This window comes from Sparus aurata, chromosome 1, assembly GCF_900880675.1.
Source record: "Sparus aurata chromosome 1, fSpaAur1.1, whole genome shotgun sequence".
Taxonomy (NCBI): domain Eukaryota; kingdom Metazoa; phylum Chordata; class Actinopteri; order Spariformes; family Sparidae; genus Sparus; species Sparus aurata.
In genome coordinates, this window is record NC_044187.1 from 36,755,751 (window position 1) to 36,770,923 (window position 15,173).

The 15,173-nt window shown below is 38.7% G+C and overlaps 1 protein-coding gene and 1 long non-coding RNA gene across 12 annotated transcripts in view; both read right to left on the bottom strand.

Annotated features, from left to right (window-relative positions):
• LOC115588090 (teneurin-3) overlaps window positions 1-15,173 on the bottom strand; it is a 742,469-nt gene that overhangs the window by 69,722 nt on the left and 657,574 nt on the right. For 6 of the 11 annotated variants that reach the window (XM_030428484.1, XM_030428503.1, XM_030428476.1 and 3 more), the window contains 6 exons: window positions 12,259-12,405; window positions 9,554-9,684; window positions 9,309-9,397; window positions 2,786-2,905; window positions 1,521-1,653; window positions 1,027-1,155 (listed from right to left, as the gene is read on the bottom strand). In XM_030428484.1, coding sequence (XP_030284344.1) covers window positions 1,027-1,155; window positions 1,521-1,653; window positions 2,786-2,905; window positions 9,309-9,397; window positions 9,554-9,684; window positions 12,259-12,405 — 749 coding nt within the window. Of the gene's footprint in view, window positions 1-1,026; window positions 1,156-1,520; window positions 1,654-2,785; window positions 2,906-9,308; window positions 9,398-9,553; window positions 9,685-12,258; window positions 12,406-14,711; window positions 14,721-15,173 lie in introns of all 11 variants that reach the window. The other 5 variants (XM_030428416.1, XM_030428465.1, XM_030428438.1 and 2 more) reach the window with 1 other exon arrangement.
• On the bottom strand, window positions 7,551-8,125 carry LOC115588142 (uncharacterized). The gene is made up of 2 exons (XR_003985277.1): window positions 8,077-8,125; window positions 7,551-7,851 (listed from the first exon to the last, which is right to left on the bottom strand). It is a non-coding gene; the product is annotated as an uncharacterized LOC115588142 (long non-coding RNA).

Consider the following 15,173-nt stretch of genomic DNA (forward strand, 5'->3'; position numbering starts at 1 on the left):
ACACACACACACATTTGTCTTGCACCAATACACACACCACAAAAAGATAACATAGTGTAATGTGTGTGCAATTGTAATTGCATTCCTTCACAGTGAGCCTCAGTCGCTTACCAAAAGAAATGTGTTATTAGCCTCACAAGCAATTAGTGGCAGGAAAAAGGGTGGGGCTGTGTGTGTGTGTGTGTGTGTGTGTGCATGTGTGTAGCCCAAGTTTCCTATAAAAACAGCCACTCGAGAGCCACAGTTCCCCAGCTATGGTAACTGTGTGTGTGTGTGTGAGTGTGTGTGTGTGTGTGTGCGTGCTTGTTCAGAAACCGTTAATTTTGTTAGTTAGTTGTTTTTTTAACAGTGAGACAATGAGTGTTGTTGATGGTGCTAATATAAGTTTTTGGGGGGTTTTTTTAAGTAAAAAACTTAGAAATTATGCTACTTTTTAACGTTTGCAGTTTTTTTTTTTCTCAAACTGCCCCATCTCCCTGATTCAAGTGAAAAAGCAATTGCGGGTCATTTCATGCCAACTCACTCAGCAATCAGAACTATTCCCGTTTCCCATCATGGATTTTCTAATAAAAGTTAATGTAAAAACTTTCATGCACATTCATGCATCCCTGCACATTCCTATACATGTACTTCAAATGCTTTTTGCTATTTATTTACAGAGTTGGTCATTTGTGTGACTTGTATGTGTATTATAAGATTCATTAATTGCATTTTTTTGTTCATTTTTCACTTCAGTAAAGGTGTTCCTATATTTTCCAGTCTCACCTTCCCTGGCCTGCAGGTGTCACTGATTGAGCATTTTATCTGAATTCCATTCTAATGTTTTTAGTTTTTTCCAAAGAAACAAAAAAAGATGTCCCATGTTCTGTTCTGTACATGCGACATCTATTGAATGTCTGTTTGTCCTGGAAGAGGGATCACTCCTCTGCGGTTCTTTTCTGAGGATTTATTAAAAGTATAATTATTGGCCATGGAAATTGGTGGTTATTAAAAGTCCATTTCTATGGTATTAACTGTATTACTTACCTGTGTTTCAGGTAAGACGGGGCCATCCTCAGGTGTACTTCTGTGAAATGTAGACAGAGGTGATGCAACAATGACAGGACTGGGTCTGATAAAACCACTCAGGTCACAGCTAGGAATGTCATTCTCCTCCTGAAATAGCCAGACGTAATAAGCCAGTTAGTTACAGATGCACCATTTCATTGACTGTGAAACAATGAGTTCATTAGTCACTCTCTTGGTCAGCCAGTGAGACAGTGTCTGTCAGACAGTGTATATGTCATGAAAAAAAAAGTCATCCTGCTCCACATAATCAAGTAATAACGTCAGTAGCAAATTTACTAACTACTCGATCAGTCAGTGCAAAGCAACAAAAAAATCAAAGTTGACAGCTTCAAAATACCGTAGTTATGAAGTAAGTGGCACATACAACACTGTTGTTCCTGCCTGCCTGACATCAGTCCATCAACCCTTGAGGGCAGACAGATATCTAGACTGACAGCAGTTGCACGACTCACCTTCTTCATGACCAATGTGTCCATCACGTAGAAGACGTTCCATGGCACCCAAACAGTTCTGTACTGAGTGAGGAATGGAGCACGCTCAAAACTCAGTGTCAGGGATGCCCCGCCATTGGCCAGGAGATCGAACCTGTAGCACATCATTAACAAACAAACACCAGCTTTGAGTTCACGAAAACAACTAAAGAATGGTGTAAATATCACTACTACTGTTTGCTTGATTAAAACGTTCCTGACTGAGTTGTTTTAATCCTAAATCTCTCGAGGCACGATACAGAAGATTTTGGCCTCTTGAGCTGTAGAGTTAACAGGCTCTTCAATGTTGAACTTTGAGTTTGTAAGTGGTTCATTTCAATGTACAAGTGTGTTTGTGCCTCTGTGAATTTAAAAGCAATTTCCCATGAGTGTGTACACTGCATATGTTGGTGAGTGGTTGGTGTGTTCTTGTGAATCCACTGCATTTTGGTAAGGGAAACGTGCATTTTGGTAGGCTTGTCTCTCTCTATGCAACTTGTTTGTAAGACTTTACACAGCAATTGGTTTTATGTGAGATGCCTGCTTTTGTTACGGTCACTTTGTGATGTGTATCTGTAATAGATACTTTTGTGTGCAGTAACTTGTGATTTGTGACCTTTGTGTTGTGATCGCTGAACGTTGTGCATGTGTTACTGCTGTTGTGTTTACTTACATCTTATTAGTTTTGTGTTTGGGATGGCGTCAAACCACAGGTCATAATGTAATGAGGTATAACATTATTGGTAAAAAACGGGTGATTATTGGGCAAAATATGATGTTGTAAGAATTTCTTTTTACTATTTTCTAAGAAGATACATGGATGTTCTTCTCACAATGAACATTCAAAAGTGTGTGGTGCGCTGATTCAAGAAACTCATACAGGTCAGTGACTTTACTTCACCTGTCGAACCAGAAGAGCTGCACTGGAGGCAAGCAATCAGACACTGACTAACCTTAAATAAACAGTACGGCAAGAATCACAACAGCTAACAACGGGTTTTACATGTGTCTAAAATTTCATATTTCTGTTAATGGCTGCTACATACAGTATGTGCAATCAGGAACATGAGGTATGGTATAGTTTATGTGAAGCAGTGAGAAGAATGACAGAGTCCTGAGAGCTCCAGGTACATAATCTCTCTTCCAGTTTGACATATTTTGGTGCCCTGTTACAGTTTGGTGTATATATCTTTCATCATTTCCATTTTTCATGGTAATTTAATGTATAAATAAAAATAAATACGCACATGCCATCCTTGCGCGTCACAGTGTATCCATGCTCAGGGTAATGGACAAACGTCACGTTGACTCCAATCAGAGGTGTTCCATCAGCTGTCAACACCTGACCTCGGATTATCGATACCAAGCTGGGTAGAGAGAGATGGTAGCAAGCGGTTATTCATTATTAAAGCCACATTGGACAAAACCAGTGCTGGAAAACTATCCTGGGCAAGACATGCAATGATAAACTCTAAAACACAGAGACAGCATAGTTGTTCCCATCATCACTATTGTTCCTAGCAGAGTCCATTGAGGCATCCCGTGTAACAGCGACTGGTGGTCACTGCTGAGTTGTGAATAGGAGCTGCACATGCCCAACCATGGCACACTTTACACCACGGCACTGTGTTCAGGGCCCATATCTAAGTGAGCCTGATAACAAGGTCCATTGAAGTGAGTCTTCTTTTTCTCCCTCCACTTGTGATGTAAACTCATGTTATACAAGTTATCCTACTTTGGTCAATGATTTCTCATCAGCACTCCCATTGAAACATTTTTTAATTAGACCTCATGGGTCAAGATGTGTATTTCTGTGAAGGTAAGACGGTTTTCTGTAATTTGTTCTCATCCATCGCCTTTTGCTTTGACTTTAACTTGCTGGAAAATAATGAACAAATATTCAATAGTATTCACAGGTTCATAACTTTGTTAACAAGCTGTTAGCTTTTGATAAACACTTTCTCACACTTTTCTCATTGCTGCAGCACCTTTATTGGCTCTCTGTCCGAACAATTGCTTTAGCGCCCGTCTCTGTAATCTCCCCCTTCCAAAAAAAGACCAGTTGGCTCTGATTAGTCACCACTCAGAGGCTTGAACAGGTAACACCCTCTGTGTTTCTGCATCAGCTTGGCCAGTTATTTTGCAACCACAGCTGTGTTGGACGCGTGGTTGAGGGCAGTGACTGTATAGTTGTTACATCTCAACCTTAACAGAAGTCCTACAGCTTGTTTGAAGGCACAGTTTTTTAAATATTGGCAGTGCACATTTCTCAAGGATTGAGCATTTGATACAATCACACTATTAATATAGCATCAACAACTGCTTTGTGTTAAAAAAAAAGAAAGGAAATCTCACTTTCCACAACATTAAGTTAAATATATGCATGATACTACTCCACAAATTTACAAAACTTTTTTGCCACTAATAAACTATTGTGGGGTTAACTATTTTAGCAGTGATAAAGTAAACTCATACAACAGCTCGCCCAAATAGTAACACATGACCTTCGCGTGTCTACAGAAATCTCCCTTCACACAAGTGACAAGTTAACATTTAAATCAAACTAAAAGAGCACACTGTGTAAATGAGTAAAGAGTGCATAGCTCAGTCAAGCCAATCTGAGGGCATGTGGGCGGTTAACAGGGCTGTGTGCCCAGTGTATATACATGAGAGCAATGGAATAAAGAGGAGATAATTATGCAGGTTCCAAAACACCAGCAATGCAAAAATGTCAGTGTAGGCAAAAACACTGTTGTGACTGCCATGTAGGTTGTCCCTGACTGAAGGAAACTCTAAACAGAACCTGTTGTTGATCTGATCCCTGACTGGCCAAATAAAGGCAGAAGCAATAAACACATTCAAAATTGGCCCCTCCTCTTGGCTCAACTACTCCTCTTGGATGTGTGGTTACCAACCCTGTGCTTTCAGATACTCCACTCAGGCTGACCAAAAAAAAAAAACACTTACACCTGCTAAAATCTGACTTTGTGTGCATTGTGGTCATGTAACCCTGCAGTAGTCACTGGTATTTATCACCTCTGGCTCAGTTCTGCTGTGATGTGAACACAACACCCTGGTGAACAAGCTAATCAACTCTCCTTTTCAAGCGCAATGCAATAATGTATGTTGAAGTTTGGCACATGTGGCTCATCAGTATCTTTCTATCAGTCTCAGTCAAGCTGCGCCTGAACATTGTTCAGATTGAGAAAAGTGAGTTATATGGGACTCTATGTTGCTATATCGCAATAAGAAGGAAAATCTTTCTTAGTGTTCCTTTAGACTGAACCAGTCACTTCTGGTTAGAAATTGCCAGTTGATGTTTTGGTTGTGGAGTCATATGAAACTAAAAAAACTTGTTTTTACTTTTGTCATTGTTGACAATTTCAGCTGTGACTGTCATGTTGAAAAAACATGCAGTTAAACACGCCGGAGGACCGTGGACGACTCAGTGAGGGGTAAACTTAAGCTGTTATATTCTTTAGTCTGTGGCCCAACAGTGAAATCAGGTCGTCAAACTTAGGTTAGATAATGTGTTGTTATTGTTGAAATATTAAAGGCAAACCAGCATGTTAGATGACTGACATGTATACACTTTGAAAATACCGTTATGAAAAAAGAACATTAAGTTGTACGTAAGCTAGTGCGTGCACGCGGGGAAATGAAGAGTCTGACAGTGGGGGTCCTGTTAGTGACCAAGAATCAAGAATAATTAGTTTTTTTTAAATTTGTCTTGCATTAGTATTTTATTGTACATGACTGTAAATAACATTACGTTTCATTACTTAGACACATTACTGCACGCATTGAGGGTGCGTCAGTCTGACAGTCAGATAACTACACAGGTCCTTCACCCAACAAAATAAAGAGATATGTCCTACAAAGCAACGTTACATGACCAAACGACAGTACTGTAGTAACTCTAACTGTCTTTGGCAACTTATATGGAAGGAGGGAAAAAAATACTGCAGGTATACATGAGAAGCGTCTGTTCTCCTGCCTGTGTTACCAACTCTTCATCACATTTCTGCCCAAAAAACAGTGTCTGTCACCAGCAAAAAACTTTAACTCACCGAGTGTTTGTGTTGAAAAAAAAAAAAAACTGTGATGGTCAGCCCTCCTGACCGAGACTTCAGTGAACTATCCCCCAGAAAACAGCCTCCCTCCCCACAAGTGACAGTCAGCAGGGGCGGTTCTAGGGGGGGGGCAACAGGGGCCAGTGCCCCCGTAACTCTGAGTCTGGACCCCCCTGTGGCCCCCCCGACAGGGAGTCTGCATCAATAATACAATGACAGATTTCTTGCTATGATTTTGTTCTGAAGGGAAAGGCAGAAATAAAGTGTCTCAGCAGTTTACTACCCAATCAAAATTGCTGAAATTGTAAACACTGCTTTGTCTGAATGAGGGATTTATCCTTTTTTCCGGGTTGTATGTGCCCCCTAACAAAAAAGCCGGCCCCAACCTGGCCCCCCTATTAAAACTGGTCTAGAACCGCCACTGACAGTCAGACAGCGTCCTGTTTAGTGATGGCAATTATGTAATTTAGAGCGAAAAAAGATAACTTTGTCACTTTCCAGGATGTTTGGTGGGTCAGGATCTCAATCACAACACTTTATAACAGCATCCATATGATTATATAAACCTTCTGCTGGTTTAGATTGACAGGAGGACACCTGGGAAACACCTTGAAAACACACAGGTATCATCATCATGACGAGTACCGTCACGCTTTTTAAGGAGCCGCAGTGCCGGCTTTGTGTGTGAATTACATAGCGGTTCATCTTTAAGGTGGAGCTGCTTTGCTCTGTGTGAATGACCAACAGACACATTTCCAAACATAATTTCGTTGTGTTTCTTTTAAGTTTACTAGTGCCATTTTAAACACCCTTCAACCATCTTTGTCTACACACAATCCCTCAGCCCCCTGCCCCAAACATACACACACACACACAAATGCAAGCACATACGCACGCACACGGACAACACGCGCATTTACACAATACTGTTTTGAGGTCTAATAAAACATTTTTAATATAAGGTTGCAGAGCCATTCCATTATGGAAATACAAGACATTTTTATTACAGGGTTGTGGTCCTCTGCTCTTATGAAACATTCAGGCTAGCATAAAAAATGTGACAAAAGCAGAAAAACGGCTGAACTGAATTGCTGTAATGTTTCTTCCCTGTCAGTAGCTCTGCCTTTTACTCTATATTTTGAAGACTGCCACCCTGTCTCTGGGTCCCTATACTTAATGAATGTCATGTTTGAGGCAGACGTGGGCAGAAATGGATTTTGGCAAGGAATGTGGCAGAACTTAAGTCTCCTGCATTGTGATCTCTGTCTGTCTCAGTTTGCTGACAGATTGCTTGTTTTAACTACTTTATATATCATTGGCTCATGTCATTTACAGCAATGCATCATATTCCTCAAATCATCATATATTTGGAGTGTGGCTGTCCTGTGAGGACTGCAGATCTTTAAAAAAAACAAAAGAAAACAACAAAAAGATAAAAAAAACAAAAAACAAAACAAGTCAACTTGACTTGCTGTCAGAAAAACAGCCTGTTTTTGGCTTTTTAATTGGTTTATTGCTTCAACTAAAGGAAGATAATTTTCTGATAAAGAAACACTTCATCCTTCAGCTTATCAAAAATCCACTCATCTGGAGAAACATGTTTTTTTCCCTGGACGGGAAGGAGATTAAACATTGCAGTGTGGAAAGTAACCCGTAAATAAAACTGTCAGATAAATATAGTCACATAAAAGCACAGTATTTCTTGAGATGTAGTGGACAAGAAGTATAATGTTATATAAAATGAAAATACTCAAGTACAATGACCTCAAATTTAGGTACATTACTTTTGTCAATGTACGTAGTTGCATTCAACCACTGACTAACAGGCATATTGTGATAAAGACAACAGTTATATTACACTATAATACTACAGCCATTCTTTTCACACTGACCCTTCCCTTCTTCCTCGCTAATCTTAAAAATAGGACACAGATTCACCTGGCTTTAAAAGACTTCAATGGTTCTGCTCTGGATTTGCTTGACACTTGCTGGCTGTTCCAGCTGTTTTCTCTAAACGTAGGCGAGCAGGTTGTTAGTAGTAGAGGAAGGGAGATATGCAGCTGCTATAGCAAGCAGCAACCTCTGTTGGCCAAAACTAGCATGACGTGTTTGTGATGTCAACTATGGGCTCTGCCTCTGACCGGTCTTTCTTACCATGTAAAAAACATTTCAAATTGCAGTCTGTTTTGTCAGACAGTTAAAAATGATTGCTGGAGACAGCTCCAGCCAGGGACAGGCCCCTAAAAGCAGGGACCGAAAAGAACGGAATCAAATTATTCATACATTTTGTAAACATGATGATAAATATGAGGATTACAGTTTTAAACAGGACTGCTCACTCTCACATAATTACCGTGAGACCCAACCAGTCAACACTTTTTTACATGTTCTCAATTAACACGTCCATTATGTCACGCTGAAAGACAAATTTATGCCTGATAATGGCTCAGAAAGACAACACTTACAGCACACAGACAGACAGCAACATCTCCCCCTTTCTTCTGCACCGTAGTGCATGCATCTGGTTACTATGGTTACCGGGACACTCTCTGTCACTGTACTTTCTGGGGTTCTCAATAAGAGGTAATTAATAACTCCCCACATACTTTGGTCAGGTTTGTTCTCCTGATTTAGTCTATGATGTACTGAACTAGGCAGGTCTGCTGATCAACCAAACTAGTTCCTCATCGACCAGGACTGTTGACTTGACATGAACATTTGTCCCCTGCAGTGGGTAATTTCACAGACGGCCTCCTCATAAAATACCAAGACGTACTCAAAAAACTAAACTGAAAAGTTGGCAGCCGAGATTTGATAATACAATTTAACATAAACAACAATGTACTTCACATACCAAAGTCACAACAAATCTGATGGTGCAGTGAAAACACAATTCTTTTCCATTCATGTTAATGAGGGTAGTGCGTATAGACTACAGGATTTTTTTCATGCATGTCATGTTCATGTCATGGTATGTACACTGGCAGAGGTATGACTGCAGATCAGAGATAGAGCAGAATGAGTCAGAATCCGTTATTTAGCATGGCTAAGTGCTACAGGGGAAACACAATGGATATGTGTTTGTGTAACATGAAGTTTGACTTATGATAACTCAATTTGGTCTTGTGCTCCAGTTTCACATCCTGGTTGTTTACTGTAGTGCCGAGTGACACTACCACACGGCTGCACAACCCTGCAGCGTTTACCGCACCACCGGATTTGGTCTGAATTTGACCTTACAGATGCCAATTTATTATCATGACCTGTGGGGAAAAACAATTTGGGAGGTAATTTCACCCATATTTTGCCTTTAAAGCAGAGAACATCAAAGTGTGACAATACACTCCAAGTCATTTATTTTCTCTTGTCTATATTTGAATATTTAGATTTGGCAGTGAAGTAATCTAAATGTGATTTAAAGTAATCAACTTCATTATTTTAACATTCTGGTACCTGGATTAGGTTACCGACCAACATTCTTTTAGTAACTAGTGACTATGTGAACCCATTATTAAAGCAACCCTCCCAACTCTGGTGAAAGCCCAGTTAAACACATCAACAATTTCACAAGCTGAGCACAAGAAATGCTTATCTAAATGTTTATGATAAACCTGTGCTTTCATTTCTAATAACAGGTTGAAATGCATGCATTTGTTAAAACAAACAACAAAGGAGAAAAACAGACAGACATTATTACCTGTTATTGAAGGGATTGCCTCCAGTGATGACATGAGTGGATTCCGGACCAACTAAGAAGTGAATGCGCTGGTAGAAAGACCTGGCAGCCTAAGAAACGTAATAGAAAATAAATAGATTTGGCTTCCTTTCATGCCTCTTTGATATATTTGCTACACTGAAAAGTGCTGTGGATTTTGTTTTACAAGGAAAAAACAAAACATTAACAGTCTTATTTTGACTTTAGTTCTGACTAGACCTCCTTACTTGCTGAGAAGACAATGAGGATGGAGACTGGCTTAGCACCTCCGATGGGTCAGGTGACCCTTTGCAGTATAACTGGTTCTGACAGGAGGTCTGCAGACAACAGTCTGGATCCATACAGTCAGCCAAGCCATCTGAAAGACATGGTTGCAAAGTTATTTTATTCAGAAATCTGAGAGGAGGGAAAAAGTTTGGAAAGATGTCAAATGGACTATGGAAAAGTTACAGTTTTAATGGTGGCTGGGAAGATGAAAACAGGATAAGGATGGGTGAAAGAATGAGGCATTAAAAAGCAATGAGGATACATACATACAGGATACATATACAATCTATACTTGAGGGGGAATTGCAAAGCGAGAAAGATACTGTGTTGTCTCAAAGCTAATTGGAAGGGATGAATAAAAGTGAATGTAATTAAAAGGAACAAGACTACGCTTCAAAAGGGACATCCCAGTGCCGACTGGGTCTAGATCACAGGCTCCTTGAGTCATGGAGCCCTGCACCTCCCAGTTTTTGTGACTAGGTACCCACTTTGCACGAGGCTTTTCATGTCAAGATCCTTGTTTTTCTTTCTCAATTTCTTGAATACAAAGTTCAACCAGGCATCTGTATTAGTTCATTACAAAACTACTGACAACATGACATTTCTTTGAATATGAAATATACAATGATAATAATATTTTTTGATGGATGAAGTCTTTTGGAGACCTTTCTCTAAAACCTTTGTTAAAAGGGTTATTTTGAAGTTAATATTTTTTTAAGGGGTGTACAAAAAATGTGTCACTGGATTTTCTTGTGATTTAAATTCACAGTCATATTTATTTGCTGAGAAACATTTATGGTTATTACTCAGACTCTTTTAACCATTTTCTACTGGAGGAATTGTTTGGTTCTCTCAGCAATAAATACTTTTCAGGTAAGACTCTCTTGGTAGGAGACTTTAATATGGTAATCCTACTGACCATCAATACACTTGAAAAAAAATCTTTCTCTGTTGTCAAGATTTTGCCTTTTTCAAAGGATGTGGAGGAACAGGTCTCTGAAGTAATTATTTGTCTGGTTATAATGACCATAAAACCATTTTTATCAAAATAAATCTTACTAATGAAGACAATAGAGGAGTTTTCAATCATTGGAAATTCAATAGTTCATTGTTTTACAACAAGGAATTTTTCTGAAATGATCATAAAACTAATTGAACAGCACTGGACACTTGCATCAGATAACAGCCAGTTTGGGAATATTTGAACTAACTTAAATATGAAATAAAAAAAATGTGCAATTCAATTAAGCAAAGACTGAAATAAAAAGAAGAAAAAAAAAATAGAGAACTATATAAAAACTATTTAAGACATTACATTACATATGTTAAATGATGATAACCTACTGCTACTACTCAGTTACAGAAACATTCAGAGGAATCAGAATAGTTCTATTAAGAAAGATCTCAGGGTCCTTTTATACTTTCAAGACTATAACGGACTGAGGAGGGTGAAAAAATTGCAAATATATGTTTTTTTGTTACAGAGACAAGACACATTGAGAGAAACTCTCTACTCTGATTCAAAATTGAGAACTGTGTAACAGAAGATTATACTGTAATTTCAAAATATGTGTCAAATTTTAAAGCATATTTTTTTTTATAAAAAATATTGCTGTAGTGACAACTCTGATGTGATATGTAATTCATTGAAAGATGTTTAAAAAAGCATGTAACAGCTTTATCTCTATTGACCCAGTAATTCTGTCTCTGGACTTTCAGAGGGCGTTTGATACAGTAAGTCATACATGTTTGTTCATATGGAACATCTAGCAGATATAGTACTAACAAAGGTGTGCGGCAGGGATGTCCATCTTCCCCTTACATTGCTTCACTTGTTGGCCAATCTTTAAACTATTTAATGTTGCAGAACTCTTTCACAGGAATTTATGTTTTTGGTAAGGAACTCAAAATATCACAGGCAGACTATACAACACTATTTTTAAAGAGTACTGAAGAAGTTTCTATGGCTCTATCTGTTATATCCAAGTGTTTCAGGTTTGACACTTAATTTGAAAAAAAAAAAAATGAACACTCATCTTACGGAAATATATGTGGTGAAATCTAATGGGTTTAGTTGTTGGAGGTGAGTGAGTATGTGAGAGCGAGACCAGCAAGTTGCAACAGCCACAGAAAAATGCTGTCAGGGGTAGTGAAGTGACTTTTGTCAGCCATTAAGTGTCTGGATAATCTCCGGTTGCATAAACATAATGCATTATGTAAGTTACATGGGTAACATATGGACATTTGCAACAGAAGTTACAGAAGCAAAGCTATGATTTTAACTGTTATTGTTACCCTAACCAGAACACGTTAATATAACATGTTTCATACAACTTTATGTGAATGTTATCTTCATTATGTGAACATTTTAAATGCAAGTACACTTCACATTGATCTTTGGCATCTTTCTGCAGCATGACATGAACTTTATACTGGACCATTACCAGAGTACCCAAACCTGCTAACTTCTATTGTCTTCATAATTATACTCTCCCTACGAACCCTACTATATAAGCTCCTGATTGGACATTTGGATATTCTGCGCCTTGCTGCCATCAACATTTAAAAGGTTCCCCTACGTTCATCCATCCATCAAACAAATATAACTCCTTATTTATTTAACTATGTATCTGCACGCTCTTATAGTGTATGTAGAAAAATATACCTCCTTCATTGTCCTTGCCATCAGTACACAATGTTTCCATTGCTACGTGACACCCAGCCCCTCTCCATCCTGATTGGCAGATGCAATGCCAGCCATTGGATTCCAGAGTGCATCGTCCGTTGTTGTTGCAGAGACCTGGACAACCCTCTGGGCACAGGGGAAAAACATACAATTTGAAAAGTTAGAGCAGTGTGGTTAAGTTGGATGGACTTATGGCTGGCCATCGAGGTGTGAAATAGGCTTCAACCAATATACGTTTTTGAAGGTAGATGATGATAGTTTTATAAAATGGAGCTCTAAAATATGATATAATCTATTTATTTATTGTTTTTACATTGGACCATTTTCATGCCAAAAATTCAACATATTCAGTGTTTCCCTCTCAGCTTAATAAAACCTCTGAAACAGCACTGAGGCAATCATGGGACAATAAATCTACAGTGAAAGTCAGAAACAGCCTAAGGTGGGTTGGCAGCCTCTTAAGGCATGAGGCAGGGTTCATTGCAGGTGTTATACACTGCTGAGTCAAATCCTACCATGCCACGGTGGAGTTATTCCACAGTTCACTCATCAGAAAAAAATTCAACAAATGCACATGGTGCAGTGTAGAAGCAACCAAGAAACTAACTTGTCATATATTATGGTTGAAATAAAGCATGGCCAACAGTGAGTGCATGAAAGCAGTATGTGAGCTCCAAGGTATGTTCCATGGCCCTTTATAGACAGCTGTACTGATTGCAATTACAGCATGTCTCTTCCATTAGATGGCATGTGGCACCAAAAACTGAAAAATGTACCGGCCAAACAGCACAACTTATTTTGACACTGGTATGTCAGAATGTGTGTTAAAATAAGTGAAATTTGGAAGTCGGATTAGATTAGAAAAATTAAATGTTAAGAGCTTACTTTTTATATAAAAACCTACACATGCAGTAATATAAACATCCTAGGGTTTATGTCACATTTTGACTGTCCCAGCAAAACCTGTTTCAGGAGCTTTTTCACCTTCTCTGAAGGAAATACTCAATACTGTTTTGTGGCCGAAGAGTTTTCAAATGTAAACACTGTGCCAGCAAAAAGTATTAGCCGTTAGCAGCTTCATTCCAAAAATACCTTCAGGGACCCATACTGGTTAAATCCTGATGTGTATAAAGGTGTTTGGCCCTGTGTGATGAACCTTTCTCCAACATATGTACTGACAGACTGAAAGACAAATTGGTAGACAATCAATACATTAACCCATATGTGAGAGACACAGACTGACAGACAGACAGACAGTCAGCCTTCGGTGAAATGCACTGATGTTGTTGTTTCACATGAACCACTAAGATTGCCAACAGCCAAAATGGCAAAAGTGTGCTGCATGGCTTCAATCTCAAATTGATTCAAAATGTTTTTTCTCTGCAAACAAAGAAAGAAGGTGTTATTGTTGCATGATATCATAATGGAAAACAGGGCATATAAACAACCAAAAAAAAAATATATTATTCAAAGTCGAAAGCAAAACATTCTGAAAATGTTAAAAAATAATTATCTGTCTAAGTGAAATCTAACCAAGGCAGGGAAATTTAACACAGCAAGACCGCAACGTTTCTATAAAAGGAGGCGTTTGTTGCCTAGGGAATCCTTTGGTCTAGTTTTCAGTCAGTGAAAAAAACAAAATGTCACAGGTTAAAATCCATGTGAAATCACAACAGGTAGACAGATACACAAGTGCACAAAGTATAGGGAGGACAGGGTGGTTTGGACCGCATGCCTCCGAAGGCTATACTTTATGCCTCTGTTTGACATTCCTCGAGCACAGAATAGACAGTGAGACTGGCAATCAGACAGACTGATTAATAAACAGTGAATATCAGAACCAAGCAAAGCCCAGCTGGAGAGACAGAATGAAGGACAGATGTAAATATTGAGGTAGAGATGGGGATGAGAAGAAAGGGGAAGGAAAAAGAGAGACAGGAAAGTGAAAACAGATGGGTGACAGAGGGACAGCAGCTGGCTAAATTAACACATATAGTATGTACGGTTTATATCAGGCTTGTGGATGCAAGACAAACAGGAGTCACACAACTTTGGTTCGTGTCAACTTTTGTCTGTGGTTACATTTCCATGTTCATGGTTGTGTTGTTGCGTGCATCTTTATGTGTGTCTTGTCTGTGTTTTGTGTGTGAGATTCAGAGACAGGGTTAATGATTTAACCAGAAAAACAAACATGACAAATAAAACATTGACACTGCCAAAATAACAGCAGCAGTGTAACGCAATGAGACAATACAACAAACAGTTACACCAATAGCTTTAAAAGACAGAACGTGAGACAAAGGAAAAGACAGGAAAAATAAAATGAAATTAAATAAATCAGAATCAAAGGAAGTTAAACTTGACAAAGTAGAGTGTGGAGTGGTTGTATTTTGGGACAGTAAGGCCTTTATTAATTCTTTGGCATGAATTACCTTTATATCCTGAGAATAGGAGAGGGCACGAGGGAGAAAGGGAGGAAAATTAGGGAAAAAAGTAAATCCAAACAAAAGCAGCACTGCTAAATATTCTCTCTGTGATGGACAGATGAAAATTGCAGCAAAAGGAAGAGCAGGACACGAAGAAAGAACTGGGTTCATTGGAGTGCAATAACAGAGAGGACCTTAACAGAGTAAAATGAACAGTTCAATCAAATCATTCTTCATTCACATTATAATCACACAGGAAGGAAGGACAAAAGCCAGCAGATAAAATAAAAGTTTCATAATTAATACAAACAAAAGAAAAGTAACCAAGATTGTTAGACAACTTTTCCTCCTATGAAGGGGAAATAATACAGTTGCAGTCAAACAGAAGTGAGACAGAAGTGGAGAATGGTTCTAGTGATATACTGGACTGTCACTGTAAATACAGTTCAGATTAGTGTTTGGACTGGG